General features: G+C 42.6%; 2 protein-coding genes across 5 annotated transcripts in view; one reads left to right on the plus strand and one right to left on the minus strand.

Moving 5' to 3' along the window:
* The window catches only part of LOC130372962 (uncharacterized), a 52,226-nt gene that overhangs the window by 12,384 nt on the left and 22,773 nt on the right, over positions 1 to 17,069 (minus strand). The window lies entirely within an intron of this gene.
* LOC130372951 (uncharacterized) lies at positions 1,796 to 16,754 on the plus strand. Of its 4 annotated transcripts, none has more exons than XR_008893434.1 (6): positions 1,796 to 9,096; positions 9,380 to 10,711; positions 11,299 to 14,090; positions 14,245 to 15,210; positions 15,398 to 15,912; positions 16,327 to 16,754. XR_008893434.1 is itself a non-coding variant. In XM_056579114.1 (6 exons), the coding sequence occupies exons 3-6, from the start codon at positions 14,248 to 14,250 to the stop codon at positions 16,329 to 16,331; spliced, it is 1,230 nt and encodes a 409-aa protein (XP_056435089.1). In that variant the 5' UTR covers positions 1,796 to 9,096; positions 9,380 to 10,711; positions 11,299 to 14,247; the 3' UTR covers positions 16,332 to 16,754. The 4 variants fall into 4 exon arrangements, 1 of the variants encoding a protein (XP_056435089.1); XR_008893435.1 differs by having other exon boundaries at positions 1,796 to 2,057; positions 2,341 to 9,096; positions 11,299 to 15,210; XM_056579114.1 differs by having other exon boundaries at positions 11,299 to 15,210; positions 15,398 to 15,563; positions 15,817 to 15,912.

Genomic DNA, 17,069 nt, shown 5'->3' on the forward strand with positions numbered 1-17,069 from the left:
AAAACCCCATTACAACAGTAGCATTTGAGAGGGGTTAAAACACAGAAGCTGCAATTTAGAAATCCTAGTAAAGCGATGTAAACACCATGAGATCTACTCACGATTCACATTAGTTCAGATCCAAAGTTAGTCATAAGATAAGCCCCAAAGCCCACTTACCTTATTGATTTCCACGCCCCTATTCTTTGAAATAATTACTCAAGAGTTTGGCTTGACAAAGATTAAGGTTTTAGTACCCATTTGATTGTGTTTTTTGAAAACTGTTAAGGAATAAACAAACTACATTAATGGAAATGTGTTGCAAGGTTGTAATAACACAGAAAAACAAGTTAACTTGAAATAAACAAACATACATGTAATGGAGCGGGAGAGGGAATACAGTAACCAGGGGTCAGCAACCTTTTCAACATTCAGTGCCAGTTTGACATTTTCTCGTTAATATGCCATAAGAAACAATGTATTAAATATTAAGCTGAATTATGACACAGCGACCAAAAATATTTCCAACACATTAAATGTTTGTTATCTCAAACATCTCAAAGCACTACTTTCAGAAACTTATTCAAAAAACCATTTGCACTGAGAAGTGTAAATGTGGAAACGTCCGCATCAATATCTTTAAAGACATGTACAGCTTTACAAAAAATATGTGAAGGCCATGCTTACATATACAGGCCACAACTATTTTTGATATCATTTCAGAACACTGCTTTCAGTGACTAATTTAAACATCTTTGCACTGGTAGGAAATGCCCAAAAAACAGAATAAAGTGGGGGAAATAAATCTGTAGTAATGATTATGCTGCCGCATTGTAGAAGGGAAGAAATTGAATAAAATAAAAATCCCAAGTGTGCCAATGTAGTATGCAGTAAAATAAACAATGAGGCATAGCAAACACTTACGGAATGGCTTCAAATTACATTCCCCAAACATAGATGTGGACAAAGGAGATGCATGAAAGAGACAAGTAGTTGTCTTCATCTCCGTAACAAGAAATAGTGATGGCAAAATTTACACCCAAACAGCAGAGGTGCATTTAATCGATGGGATATGTGAAATGGGCTTTTTTTGTACCTAAATCAACTGTAGATGATAAAGACTGAACCAGAGGATAGCACACTGTTTTGGAGAAAAGCACATGCTGGAGCATCGCTTATAAAGGAGCACACCTTAGAGGTTTACCTCTGAAGGTTCTCTCAGCAGCTGGGTGAGATCATCGACAAATGCTTTAAGGTAGTCATACATCATACACATTGTTGGTACCCCCGTGTTAAAACAAAAACTTGAAACTGACAAAAGTAACTATACATCAATATTTCTTAGTAATGAGACTTTTTATGGAATTTTGGAACAGAATAATTAAGCAATATCACACAAGAGGGAGTGCTGTTGTACTGAATATCAGCACGGCTGTGATTCTCTTCCCAGCCGTAGTACAACAGCACTCACTCCTGAGTGATATTGCTTTTATCCAACAGTTCTACAAGCACCAATCATTAGTTAACAATAATAATTAACAACATATTATGTTCAGATTTCTTTGGTTCATTAATGATTTATTTGGCTCCGCCAACACAAATAGATCCGCAACTGGACTGAACTGTTGCCAAGCAACACAAACACATTAGCATTACATTAGGTTCCCTTGTTCCTCTTCTGGCGACCATTCTTAATTCAACTTAATTCAGCTGCAATCTAAGCTACAAAAAGATTGTTGATAACATTAACGGTTATGAGAACACCCGTAAAGCGGAGCGATACGTGGATAGTTAAAAGACCCAGTGCTGTTGTAACTGCCTCTGTGTCAGTCAGCGCGGTATTTCTGAGTTATTTATTTTGGTAGGAACCAAAGTTCTCTAAGGCGGAACCTTTGTTTTTGTATCGCCCGTTTCCGTCAGGACATACTTTAGCGTAACACTCATCAAAAAAGTCCGCTGATTTAGTACATGTTTTTCAGTGCTGATGCATCTGCAAAATAGCTCTTAGCATCAAGATAAACAATCCTACAGAGTAATGCCAAGCTACACAACTTTCCTCTTGCAATGCAGCTACTAAGGTATGTTTTGCTGACGTTTTTTGTGTGTGTTTTCTGTTCTTGTTTGTATTAAATTGTTTTTATACAGCTAAGGGCTAACACCGTTAAGGGCTAACACATGTTGGGCTTAGTTAGATTGGTCTTTGTGTTTTGTTGTATTATATGTAACCAAAGTGTATTGTGTATACAGTAGCCTAATTGAAAGTGACGACATTACCAGGACAATGTTGGGATATTACTGTATGGCTTGTTATTATTTTGACTAGTGATTATTGTATTTGTGTATTATGTTTTTTGATTACAGTTTTCACGGTCTGGATGAACCAAATAAATCCTGCCAGTAAACAAAAAGGAAACTCGTTGCTGTCGTTTGTACTGAGGGAATTATAGTGAAAACTTAGCTGCTCACGAAGACAGCACCAAAGAGCAGTGAATGACAACAGTAAGGCAAGTAAGATGTCCCGAAATGGCGAAGAGCACACAATTGCAGATGTACATTTCCCAGACATGGAGTCACACGCACCTGACAAGACAGAGTGTGTGCACGAGCACAGCTCAACCGTGCAGCCACAAGCGACTGAAGGCATCATAGTGGACAACCCCGCTTCCTCAGAAGAGTCACCATTAGGCCAAAGAGTCCGCAGAATGACGGAAAAGGGTCAAGAACAGCATGATGAGCAAGTAATAAAGGTTGCACATCGGTTCAGTGTGTGCTATGAGAAGTGGAAGGATGCCACTAAAGAAGCCAAGCAAGCGCTGAGTGGAAAGTGCTCAGACGACCTGCTAGATGGACAAATTACTAAAGTACGCAATACCTCTAGGAGTCTAAATGACGTTTATGACGATTGGAAACGCCTTGAGGTTCCTGACCTTAACACACGTCGCAAAATCGACACCTGTGAAACAGTAACAAAGAAGATGGTTAAGGATGCAATGGACCTTATAGATGCAAGGGAGGAAGCTACAGCCCATAGGCATACTACAAGTCAAAGACATGAAGAACATCGAGTCATTGAAGAGGTAATGTCTGTAGCCTCAGGAAGGACAGGCACTAGCTCTCGCCACACTAAGTGCTCCTCTGCAAGCAGGAAGAGTGCAGCTGCTGAGGTTGCTGCCAACAAAGCCACCTTAGAAGTACAGCTGGAGCAAGAGCATTATATTAAAGAGCTTCAGAGACTGGAAGTTGAAGCCGCTCAGCTAAAAGCCAAACAAGAGGCTGAAAATGCAGAGAGACAAAGAGTGCTAGAAGCCAAGCGCAGAGAACTAGATCGATTGGAGACTATTAAGAAGCTAAAGGCTGCTGAGGCACGACAGCAAGTATATGACCAGAGTATACATTCATGTCCGGCAACTAAGGGCGACGGCTCAGATGAAGAAATAAATGTTCTTCTCCATCGTGTCTCTGTGAAGAAAGAAGAAGTCAAGCCTCAAACTAGCCCACTGCGGCACCATTCTACACCACCAGCTGTAGCACAAGCAAGGCAAGAAAACAAATATGAAGATGGCACAACAGCTCTCGTCAAAGCGCTCGCAGAAGCCATCAGTGCGAGTCGCATTCCTCTACCTGAACCTACAGTGTTCAGTGGTGACCCACTCCGATTCAACGACTGGAAAGTGTCCTTTCAGACGCTCGTTGACAGGAAGAACATACCAGCTGAAGAGAAGATATATTATCTACGCAAGTATGTGGGTGGATCTGCTAAAAGGGCCATAGAGAGCTACTTTTTACTTGGCACAGAGCCAGCATATTATGCAGCATGGGACATCCTAGAAGAGCGATACGGCAATCCATTCCTCATCGCCAAGGCCTTCAGAGAGAAGCTCGACGCGTGGCCCAAGATAAGCTCCAAAGGCAGTATGGAACTTCAAGAACTCGCCGACTTCCTGCGCTGCTGTGAGGCAGCCATGTCTCAGATCAGAGGTCTTGAAATACTTAATGATTGCAACAAGAACCAGAAAATTCTCTCTAAACTCCCAGACTGGGTGACTTCAAGGTGGAATAGGAAAGTCATAGAAGCAGAAGAAGACACTCGCATGTTCCCGAGCTTCAGCCAGTTTGTCAAGTTTCTCACACGTGAAGCTAAAATCGCTTGCAGCCCAATAACATCTCTTCATGCTCTTAAGCCAAGTGAAAGGATTCCAGACAAGTGTGTAAAGAGCGGAGGTCCTGGAGCAAAGGTGTTAGCAACCACCTCAGATGAGAAAGCCGTCATCACAAGCTGTGTCTTCTGTGAGAAGGCAGGACACAGTCTACAAAGGTGTTACAAGTTTATGCAAGGGACAATCTTGGAGCGAATCAAGTTTGTTCAAGAAAATAAATTGTGTTTTGGCTGTCTCAAATTTGGCCACCGATCTAGAGATTGTAGAGAAAGAGACAGCTGCGACACCTGTGAGAGAAGACACCCAACTTGTCTTCATGACGATCGCACCAAGGAAGAAAGGATGTCTACAAGATCTGACAGAGCAAGGTACAGTGACAAAGACAAAGAAGAGTACAAAGAAAGGAAGAATGAACAGTCACAAGACCAGTCAGAGAGACCATCACGTGAGGCGACGGCACTTAGAGTCATCCAGAATGTTGGAGACACGCATACCTCCACAATAATTCCAGTGTGGGTGTCATCTACAAGTGTACCAAGTCGTGAAGTTCTGGTGTACGCACTCCTTGATACACAAAGTGACACAACCTTTATCCTCGACGAGACAGCGAAGGCTCTCAATGCTAGGAGTGAACCAGTTCAGCTAAACCTCTCCACGTTGGCTTCAAGAAACACAATCGTGTCCTGTCGGAAGCTAGCTGGTCTACAAGTTAGAGGTTTTTATTCAGACAAGATAATCACTCTTCCAGTGACTTACTCAAGAGAGTTTATCCCTGCAAACAGAGACCATATTCCCACACCAGATACGGCGAAAGCATGGCCTCATCTTGAACACATTGCAGATGAGATCGCTCCTCAGCAAAGCTGTGATGTCGGCCTGTTAATTGGCTACAACTGTGCCCAAGCCCTCGTTCCAAGACAAGTGGTGCCTGGTGAGGAACACCAGCCGTTTGCACAAAAGACAGACTTGGGCTGGAGTGTAGTGGGATATGGCAACCCGTGTCTCAACTATGGAGATGCAATTGGAATAAGTCACCAAGTCATGGTGAAGCAAGTGATGCCAGGTCTACCGTCCTCTTCAGACCTCACAAAGGAAGTGCACTATGTCTGTAGGACACAGATCAAAGAAGTTCTCTTACCTGCAGATGTCATCAAGATGCTGGAGTCTGACTTCGTTGAAAGAGAGTCGGAAACCAGCCCCATCTCTCAAGAAGATCTAAGGTTCCTGTCAAAAATGGAAAAGAGCATCAAGTTAAAGAGCGACGGTCATTACGAAATGCCGCTGCCATTCAAGAAAGAAAGACCTAACTTACCTGATAATAAGATCTGTGCTATCCATCGTCTCAGGTGCCTAGAAAGAAGGCTGAGAAGAAACGACCAGTACTACAAAGACTACAAGACCTTCATGGATGAGACCATAAGTCGCGGAGATGCAGAAAGGGTCCCGGAGGAAGACATCCACAAAGCTCCTGCTTGGTACATTCCGCATCATGGGGTGTATCATCCACAAAAGCCTGGGAAGATACGTGTTGTCTTCGATTGCTCCGCCAAGTACCAAGGAACGTCCTTGAACGACCACCTCCTGACGGGTCCTGAGTTGACAAACACCTTGGTGGGAGTTCTGTATCGCTTCCGAAGAGGTCCTGTGGCAATCATGTGTGACATCGAACGCATGTTTCACCAGTTCCATGTTAAGGCAGAAGACCAAGATTACCTGCGGTTCCTTTGGTGGGACAATGGAGATCTCGAAAGCCAACCTTCCATCTATCGGATGAAAGTCCACTTGTTTGGTGCAGCATCGTCACCTGGCTGTGCCAACTATGGGCTGAAGCATGTCGCTGCTGAAGGACAAGGAAACTTTAGTGACGACACCATAAAGTTCATTCAACGGAACTTCTACGTGGATGATGGATTGTCAAGTGTAGCATCCGAAGACCAAGCGATCCAACTGGTGAAAGAAGCAAGAGAACTTTGCAGCACAGGCAAACTCCGGCTGCATAAGTTTATCTCTAACAGCAAGAAGGTCCTAGACGCAATCCCAAAAGAAGAATGTGCTGCAGCTGCCAAAGACAAGGACATGGCACTGAGTGAACTGCACATGGAAAGAGCACTCGGTGTGCAGTGGTGCGTGGATTCTGATGAGTTCCAGTTCAGAGTAATCGTCAAGGAGAATCCACTTACTTGAAGAGGAGTCCTGTCCACAGTCGCTTCAGTCTACGACCCTCTTGGATTTGTGGCACCGTTCATCTTGTTGGGAAAGCAGATCCTGCAGCAGATGTGTCGTGACAAGCTCAGTTGGGATGACACCTTACCTGATGACCTACGACCTCTGTGGGAAAGCTGGCTTCAAGACCTGCGAAATCTAGCCGAGGTGAAGATTCCAAGATGCTACGTTCCATCAAGCTTCAAGGTCCAACACTACGAACTCCACCATTTCGCCGATGCCAGTGAGTCAGGCTATGGAGAGTGCTCGTACCTCAGAGCAGTGAGTACGTCAAGTGAAGTCCACTGTTCCTTTGTAATGGGAAAGTCGAGAGTCACTCCTACTAAGGTCACAACCATACCAAGACTCGAGCTGTCAGCAGCAGTGGTAGCTGTCCGCACCAGTGACATGCTCAAGAAAGAACTGGAAATAGAATGCCTACAAGAAGTCTTCTGGACTGATTCAAGAGTGGTCCTTGGTTACATCAATAATGAAGCCAGAAGATTTCACGTGTTTGTGGCAAATCGTGTGGAACGCATCAAGCAAAGCACAGAGTCTACACAATGGAAGTATGTGGCTTCAGAAGATAATCCAGCAGACTACGCCTCAAGAGGTCTCACAGCAGAGCAACTGGTATCCTCTAACTGGTTCACAGGCCCAGACTTTCTTTGGCAGAAGGAGTTACCAAGTGGAGATGTCAAGGTGGGAGAGATCACATATGACGATCCTGAGCTTAAGAAGGTCCAGGTTCTCGACACCCAGGCGAAAGAAGTCAAGTCGCTGCTAGATCGCCTACACAAGTTTTCAGACTGGTCTAAAATGGTGAAAGCTATCGCCAGACTCCAGCGCCATGTGAAAGAAATTAAAGGGCTTCAGCCAAAGTCCTGTGAAGCCTGCAGTTTGGAGGAAAGGAGAGAAGCGGAGTTGACAATAATCAAGATGGTTCAAGAAGCAACCTTCTCACAAGATATACAGTTACTCCAAAGTGACAAGGAGACGCCAGTCAAGGGCAAAGCCAATAAGTTGCACCGGTTAAGTCCATTCCTGGATGACCAAGGTGTCCTCAGAGTTGGAGGCCGCTTAACTCATGCTGCCCTACATCCACAGGTGAAGCATCCAGCGGTCCTTCCAAAGGACAGTCATGTGTCAAATTTACTTGTCAAGCACTATCATGAAAGAGTGTACCATCAAGGACGAGGAATGACCATGAATGCGCTCCGATCTAATGGCATATGGATACTGGGCTGCAGCAAGGCTGTATCATCCCATATCTACAAGTGCACTAAGTGCAGGAAGTTCAGAAGATGCACTGAACAGCAGAAAATGTCAGACCTTCCAGAGGACAGAATGGAAACAGCTCCTCCATTCACCTACTGCGGTATGGACTGTTTTGGACCATTTTACGTAAAGGAAGGAAGGAAAGAGCTAAAGCGTTATGGATTGTTACTTACCTGCATGTGTTCCAGAGCGGTTCACGTTGAGATGCTTGACGATATGACCACGGATGCCTTCATTAACGCATTGCGTTCATTCATCGCCATTCGTGGAAAGGTACGTCAGATAAGAAGTGATCAAGGAACAAACTTCGTCGGAGCAAGACGAGAGTTTGCTGAAGCATTGAAAGAAATGGATCAGGAAGAGCTCAAGCAGCTTGGATGTGAGTTCATCATGAACACCCCAGCTTCAAGTCATATGGGTGGCGTCTGGGAAAGACAAATTCGCACCATAAGAAGTGTCTTGACGTCCATTCTAGAACAGTCAGCTACGCAGCTTGACTGCTCCTCTCTAAGAACGTTCCTGTATGAAGTCATGGCAATAGTGAACAGTAGACCTCTGAGCACTGATTGTCTAAATGATTCATCCAGTCCAGAGCCCCTGACACCAAACCACATTTTGACCATGAAGTCCACGATACTCGCTCCACCTCCTGGGAAGTTCGTCAAGGAAGATCTATACCTACGCAAGAGATGGCGTCGAGTTCAATTCTTATCCAACCACTTTTGGACAAGATGGAAGAAGGAGTACCTCCTGAGCCTCCAACAGAGACAGAAGTGGACCAAAGATCGCAGGAATGCAAAGGTCGGCGATGTTGTACTCCTGCAAGATGATACTACACCACGTAACCAGTGGAGGATGGCAAAGGTTATCGAAGTGTACCCAGGAAAGGATGGGAAGGTGCGAAGACTCAAGTTGCTCATCAGCGACTCAACCCTTGATGAGAAAGGAAAGCGTATCTCCAAACCTGTCCACCTGGAAAGGCCCATCCATAAGACGGTGACGCTGATGGAAGCAGACTGAAGACTCCGACCTCTCTCTTTCTTTTCCTCCCCTCTCTCTCTCTATCTGTCTCACTACAGGTGCAGTCATGGTGATCGTTCTCTGGGGAAGCCAAGGACTGAAGTTTAGTTTTTTTGTTTATCCTTTCTACGCAGTATGTTGTCTCTCAATAGTTGAAGAAAATCATATACATGTGATATGTTTTGGTGGGAGTGTAACTGCCTCTGTGTCAGTCAGCGCGGTATTTCTGAGTTATTTATTTTGGTAGGAACCAAGGTTCTCTAAGGCGGAACCTTTGTTTTTGTATCGCCCGTTTCCGTCAGGACATACTTTAGCGTAACACTCATCAAAAAAGTCCGCTGATTTAGTACATGTTTTTCAGTGCTGATGCATCTGCAAAATAGCTCTTAGCATCAAGATAAACAATCCTACAGAGTAATGCCAAGCTACACAACTTTCCTCTTGCAATGCAGCTACTAAGGTATGTTTTGCTGACGTTTTGTGTGTGTGTTTTCTGTTCTTGTTTGTATTAAATTGTTTTTATACAGCTAAGGGCTAACACCGTTAAGGGCTAACACATGTTGGGCTTAGTTAGATTGGTCTTTGTGTTTTGTTGTATTATATGTAACCAAAGTGTATTGTGTATACAGTAGCCTAATTGAAAGTGACGACATTACCAGGACAATGTTGGGATATTACTGTATGGCTTGTTATTATTTTGACTAGTGATTATTGTATTTGTGTATTATGTTTTTTGATTACAGTTTTCACGGTCTGGATGAACCAAATAAATCCTGCCAGTAAACAAAAAGGAAACTCGTTGCTGTCGTTTGTACTGAGGGAATTATAGCTGTTATACTCTATATCAGCACTGGAATGCCTCTTGTCCAATCAAATTACTTGGTCGGAAGGAACTGACTTGGATAATTTGTAATAATCTTCATCTTCTGCCTCAACTTCTTGTAGTAGAGCTTCTTGGCCTCTTGTGGCACAAAGAACTGCAGCATTTCTTGGAGAGTGCATTCAGATTCCATATATAAATAGTTAAAAAAAAAAAAAATCAGGTATACAGGACCATGCGGAGGGCCGATCCAATGTGTTGGCTGAGCTACAGCCTTGACAACCTGATAGTGCTTAATTTCATAATGCATTTGATGGTGTTGCCTTTGATTCACGAATTCTCCATTCAGCCCACTGCACGCATTCTCCTTCATCTTCTGCAAGACACAAATGCAAACATAAGAAATGAATAAGAGAAATCACAACACTTAAGATTTATCTGCCAGTTTACGTCTACCCGCCTGTCCAAACAACAGTGGCGGTTGTCATATTAAATCTAGGCACTAAGGCCACATACAGCTGATGCTCATGAAGTAAGGCAGATAAGAAACTGATAACTACTGATTTCTCCTTTCCTGGCACAGTCCTTAACATATGTAATGAGGCTAAAAACGTATAACATTACATAACTGACGACCAGTCTAATGACCGTGAAATTTGCAGGCAGTATCGTATGATGTATGCACAAGCTAATATGCTTATCAGAAAATTTGGTATGTGTTCATCTTCTGTGAAAATAACACTTGCTGCTTCTTGCTACAAAAGAAGCGGCATTCAATTATGGTATGAGGCTACAACTCAAAGTGCCTAGATGGAGTAGCGCAAGCCTTCCGTTTGTGAATGTTGATGTGCCAACTTGTCCTGCTGTTCTCAGAAACCTTATGTATAGATGTATGTGTAGACTACTGTGTCTTGCAACAAGTAAGGGATAATGGACCACGTTACACTGTAAACCCGAACAGTACTACTAACTCAAAAGTATTGTGAAACAACAAACAAAATCCGCTATCAGGTCAACCCAACTTTAAGTTACTAAGTGTTCCGAACGAGGAATGCAGTTATAATTTCGTGCTACTTAAATTGTCTGAGCGATCATCACGACCTTACTCAAAACCTTTGAATGCACGGAGGCGTGCAACGTAATGACGTCATTGCGCCATTACGTTGGCGGCACCGACCGAACGAGGCAAAAATCAAACCAACATGGCGGTCGTGAAGCGAGAGGAGTGCATCGGCTGCTGAAGTTAAGAAAACTTGTAAGTATAAGGGTAAAGTCTTCCAAAACTCACTTGCATGTTGTTTAATTGAATAAATGCCACAACGAAATAGTTTTTGTTTGTCTGCGCTTTATTTTACACATTCAGCGTAACACGCAGTCAGTTACCGCTCTTTGGCGAGGACGTGTTGCGAACTGAGTGCAATAATGACGATAAATATTTTCAGTCGACGCTATTTTTATTCTTTATAATTGTGTTTCTGCTGGTTAAGTTAACATTTGGTTGAAAATAAGCCGGTATGGTCCGGTAAAGCCGCCTCCCCCTCGAAGTAAGAAGACGGTGTGTGTGTGTGTGTCTGTGTGTGTCGCCCGTTTCGGCTTCGTGTGGACTGGGCCTCAGTGAGCAGTTTTTGCACTTAACACGTGAACACGCGGTCACAGTTATCATTACCTTACCACCGGTCTTTGGTGAGGATGTGTTGCATGAACTGACTGGAAAGGGTTCACAATCTGTGTTTTAAAATGTATAAATTACTTTATTTATTTCTAGCTAAAATATTCTAATTAGAAATTTGGACTGCATTGTTTGAGTGGTTTCAGAGTGCTATTTTTTATGTCATCCCACAGGATCAAACACCTGAGACCAGAGAAGAGCACTGAGCAGTGAATGGCACAGAACCTCTGGTAAACATCTATCTTGAAAGACACTGAAGATGACTTTTGTTTGAGTAATGGAGTGGAAGTGCAAATTGTGTATTGTGTCTGCAGACACCCAGGCAGTTATTCCGGCACTATCGCTTGAAACACAGCCATTACTCTAGAGTTAGCCCTCTACCATGTCTCCATGACTCTTGTATTTGTACATTTCTGTCCTTTAATGCCTTGAAAATTCATTTGTCACGGTTTCACAGAGATGTGTGTAGACCCAGTGCAAGTCACACAGCACAAGCAGAAAGGGCAGCTTTTACCTGTTCTGTGTGTAACTTGAAACAGCCCTTCTCACAAGAAACATTGTTCACTCATTTAAGGGGCCATTTAAAAAAACGTGAGACAATAACATGCCCATTTAAAAACTGTAACTACAGCACTAATGTGTATTCTTCTTTTAATACACACAAAAGTAGGATACATGCAAATAGTTCAGACTTTAGTGATGAGATAGTTTCAACAGAAAATGCTACTGTAAATGCTGCTGACCTTGATTATGAAGATAATTTCCTTTCCCAGCATGCAGACTCATTTGATAATCCTGAGGATGACAGTGTATGTGACTCCAGTCAGTTGAGAGCCCAGTTGCGCCATAATCTCTCCTCATTATTCCTTAAGATGCAAACTGTTCTCCACGTTTCTGACATGGCAACTCAGGAAATAGTTGATCATCTCAGTCAGATATTTTCCTTGTCTCAGCCTCTCATCAGGGATACTGTAAAGGAGACACTACAGAGGCATGATATCTCTATTACTGAAGCTACACTGAATGATTTAGTAAATGAGGTTATGAACACAAATATTTTTGTCAGTGCCACAACTAAAGGGGAGGAGATGTCAACCAAAAAACGAAGAAAAACATTTGTTGAAAAAAATTTCCCTGTTGTGAAGCCAGTGCAGTATGAGTTGGAGCCTGGATGCAGAGTAGCCTATGTCCCTATTCTCCAGGTGATCCAGGAAATGTTTAAACACACAGACATCCTCGAAAGAATAAAGGAAACAAAGGTGTCACAAAAAGGCCATTACACGAGCCACCAAGATGGTTTATATTTTCAAAAGAATAATTTGTTGTCTTCCTTAGAACTCTCACTGCCAATTGTATTGTACATTGATGATATTGAAATTGCTAATCCTTTAGGCACTTCAAGAAAAATTCACAAACTGTGCTCAGTTTACTGGGTGCTTGCAGATCTTCCACTTAAATACAGATCAGCGCTGCATGTTATTCAGCTAGCAGCCATTTGTAAGGTCCCTGATGTCCAGAAGTATGGATACAAAACAGTTCTCCGTCCTTTGTTACAAGACCTTTGCACTCTTGAACAAGACGGTGTGTTCATCGAGTCTCTTGGCCAGTCAGTTCAAGGTACTGTTCTTTGTGTTGTGTCTGACAACCTGGCAGCACACGCATTAGCAGGCTTCATGCAATCCTTCCGTGCAGGACACATTTGTCGTTTTTGCAATGCCACACGAGACCAGATTCTGTCTCATGAAGTTGGAGACGGTGAATTTTGTCTGAGGACCAAAGCTAGTCATGACCGTAATTTGCTGACTGTTATGCAAGGGGATCAGAGTCACAGTGTAGTTGGTGTCAAAGGGGATTGTGTCTTGAATGAGAGTTTACAGCATTTTCACACAACCACTGGCTTCCCACCAGATATTTTACATGACCTTTTTGAGGGCATTGTGCCGGTAGAATTGGCCCTCTGCATTCAGGAGATGATAAGGCTTAAATACTTAACTCTCGAGGGACTAAACAGAAAAATCATGTCATTCCAATACGAAAAATCGGATAAAGTTAACAGATCACGGCCAATTTCAAAGACCTTTGCCAGAAAGCGGTCAATTGGTGGTAATGGTCATGAGAACAGCACATTGTTGCGACTACTGCCATTGATGATAGGCCATACAGTTCCTGATGGAGATGGGGCGTGGACTATATTGATGGATTTAAAAGATATTGTCGAACTAGTCCTGTCCCCAACATTTGATGATGAATCTATTGACTATTTGAAGACCAAGATTCAGGATCACAGACGACTGCTTCAGGAGGTTTTCCCTGAGTTCAGACTGCTTCCTAAGCATCACTATTTAGAGCACTACCCGGATCTCATACGTTGTTTTGGACCCCTTGTCCATTTGTGGACTATGAGATTTGAAGGAAAGCATAGGTTTTTCAAGCATGTAATACACGATACACAAAACTTTAAGAATGTGGTGAAAACCCTAGCAACACGGCATCAGCACATGGTAGCATACTACCTCAGTGCACCCTCATTCTTTAAACCACACCAGCAGGCATCAAATGTCTCTTCAGTCTTGGTCTCAGTCCTTCCAGATGTTGCTCAACAGTACATTAGACAAAAAACAGACAGCAGTGTCATATACAGCACATCAAACATCACTTTGGATGGCACCATGTATGATGTTGGGAGGTTTGTATCTGTGGGACAAGAGGGAGGACTGCCTCAGTTTAGCAGGATTGAGCAGATCCTACTTGTTAACAGTGATGTAATGTTTCTATGCAGGGAACACAAGTCATGTTACATTGAACACTTGAGATCGTACAAACTGTACCCTGGAAATTTAACAGTCAACAACATATTAGAGCTTAATGACAGCTTACCGCTCTCAGCGTACCATGTTGAAGGACAACTTCTGTTGACACCCAAGCGCTTCATACAGCTGAACAGAAAGTAATTCATACCAAAACAGTGAGTTGATTTTGAGATGAAAGGAAATGTCTAAATTCTTTCATTTTAAGTTTTTGACTGTGTAAATGAATGTGTAAAGATGATTTTTTTAGACTAAGTTTTGTTGTTTCATTCCCTACAAAATTTGATAACTGTTCTCTCTCTTGATTTTCAGCTGATGGCCATGCCCCCAAAGTACCTTCTTCGTGTCTACATAGCTACTGATGTGGCTGTGAAAGTGACTTTGAATGAGAGGCCAACATCAGTTGATGAGCTCATCGGCATCTTGAAAGACAAAGCTAAGCCAAGGCTGGACTTTGAATTCACGTTACAGTATGAGGATCCGGACTTCGGAGGAGAGCTCTGCTGTTTGGTTGATGTAGAAGACCTGCCAGAGAAGGGCACGCTTAGAGTTGTTAGATCAGAAAGTGACCTAAGTTCATGTGGTAGTTCAGACACAGATATCCTGCCTCACGTGCCTGTAAGCCAACGGCAAAAAACATGGCCTGATGTTTTCCCTGTCCCAACTTTTTCGTATGAAGTTGAACATGTCTTGCAAGAGGGGAACAGTGTTTTTGAGAGCTCTGGAAAGACTCTAAAATTAAGCAGAGCACAAAAACACAACATTATAGAGAACATGGCCTCCTTAATGTACTCTTTTAAACCGTACCCTAGCGACAGGGATGTAGGCATGGCAGCAGACGCCCTGATTAACGCTCACCCATGTCTGAAAGAGCTGGGGTCTGCGAGTGGGTGGTACGGATGGAAAATTAGCCTGAAATTTAAAATGGGAAATTACCGTACTAGGCTGGCAAGAGCTGGATGCAAGGAGGTGTCCGTAAATACAGGGAAAAGAAGCAGGAATAATCCAGAGAAAGCACATCCCCACTCGAACATTAAAAAAGCCAGAAGGGCTGAAGTAAACTTTCTCCCAAACTTCCCAAGAGGACAAAACGAGGACAGTTTGGAGGAAATGAGAATAGAGATGAAAGCTGAAGTTGATAGAGCCAACAGAAACCTACAATCAATAGAGAAACTCATGCAGACAACCTTTGCACTTCGTCGTCAGGAAATTGTTCAGGGAGACCCATTGGTGAAGGACTTTCTGGAGAGATGGCCTGCCCTTCAGGTCCAATCACAGGTAAAAATAATAATAACAAAAAAATAATACACAGACTCAAAGTGTTTTCTGCTCATCTTCAACTATTTTTATTGTACTGGCTATTCATTTTAAAAAGATAGTGCACCCATCAAATGTGACTATGATGTGTTTCCCTTTGGTATTTTACTGTCTTTCACATACTTTGTGTGTCCATGTTATTTTTTAGGTCTGTGCTGAGTTCCACAGGATCACCAATATAAATTTACGGAACCAGTTTTATTGTGAACTAGATCGGCACATTCCACAGCTCATAGAACTTTACAGACAGAAGGCAGCTCGTACTGGAAGGGTGGCAGGAGCACTGCGAGACATCCTACAGTATTATGAAACAGGTGAGTTGAAAAAAAGCTAAAATGGACTTTGTCTAAATTTTATCCACATGGGACAGCTGGCTGCCAGGATTGTCAGCATTTACTACCACTTCATTACTATATACTACTACTATACAAGGGGCAGTCCTTCACTTTTAACTTTAAATCAATTAGTTATCCTGTAACATGTACATATTTAGTAAAGTAACTCATACTTTGTCGGCAGCAAAGGGCCCCTGTTTTTTTTCTCATGTGTCTTTGTTTATCCACCCAGGATGTGAAGGATATCAACATGAAACGCACTGTGGCCCTTCGTGCTCTCTCAGTATACCTGCGGGAAGAGGACACACAGTTTTTCAAGACTTGGAACGTAAGTCTTAATATATTTATATAAAAGATCTCATCACTAATCACCTTTTACCATTGGAGCTCTTTTGAAGTGCCTTGGTGTTGTAAGTAGGGCCCTAAGGCTTCTTTTTCTCACCATCACATACTCACTCACTCACTCACTCACTCACTCACTCACTGACTGACTGACTGACTGACTGACTGACTGACTGACTGACTGACTGACTGACTGACTGACTGACTGTCAGTCAGTCAGTCAGTCAGTCAGTCAGTCAGTCAGTCTGACAGTCTTAACCTTAATTGGGGGGGGGAGTAGTGGAAGGGGTTAACTTATCTTTGTTGTTATTGTCTAATACTTAGTTGTATACTTAATTTTTGAATGGGCAGCTGTATAAGTATTCAGAAATAGTTACCAGTGTACTTTTGCATTTTCCAGACTGAGGAATCAGAGGAGCCAGACATCGAGGACACACCCATTGGTATTGTCACGATGATCAGAGAAAGAAGTGCATCTCCCGTTCACTTCAGTCCCGTATCCACAGCCATTGTGGTGGAAGATGAATTCATCATGAGGGACATTGCCACGTTTGCCGATGCATATGTGTTACTGTTTGGGCTGGTGTATGTGTTACATCTCGACTACCCAAAGAAGCTTGTTGGCACCTTCACTTTCATACAAAAGGTTCTAATGGGGTTGGATGACGGTGCACCCCTGAAACCTGCTCTGCTCTCTTTGAAAAATGACCTGCTTACAGTGTAGACGTTACCTGTATGATGCATGTTTGTTGTTACATTGATTTATGTTCCTTTTTGGTTATTTATTTGATTTATTTTTTATTCATGTTCAATGACTTGATATCTGATATCCTGATATTTACTTTTTGGTTATTTATTTAATTAATTTTTTTATTCATTTCAAATTATTTCCTTGAATGGCCATAGATGTAAAAAAAACTTGAAGATGCTGTTTTGAAAGGCCATACCTTTACACTGAGCACAAGTTCCCAATGCTTTTATACAAACATTTAAACATTTGCAGTGATTTATACACAGCCATACAAATCTGTTTTTATATAATGTATGTGTGGATGTATATGTTGACGGTTCATGATGTGCAAGGTATCCTTCAACCAAACGGGGTGTGTTTACATTTTCAGATTGTGCATTTGTTGGCCTTGT

Source organism: Gadus chalcogrammus, chromosome 20 (genome assembly GCF_026213295.1).
Source record: "Gadus chalcogrammus isolate NIFS_2021 chromosome 20, NIFS_Gcha_1.0, whole genome shotgun sequence".
In the NCBI taxonomy this organism is placed as follows: domain Eukaryota; kingdom Metazoa; phylum Chordata; class Actinopteri; order Gadiformes; family Gadidae; genus Gadus; species Gadus chalcogrammus.

Coding starts and splice junctions, on each gene's coding strand:
- LOC130372951 (XM_056579114.1), top strand. CDS start 14,248: ATGGCCATGCCCCCAAAGTACCTTCTTCGTGTCTACATAGCTACTGAT. Junction 15,211..15,397: donor CCCTTCAGGTCCAATCACAG/GTAAAAATAATA, acceptor GTTATTTTTTAG/GTCTGTGCTGAGTTCCACAG. Junction 15,564..15,816: donor CCTACAGTATTATGAAACAG/GTGAGTTGAAAA, acceptor TTATCCACCCAG/GATGTGAAGGATATCAACAT.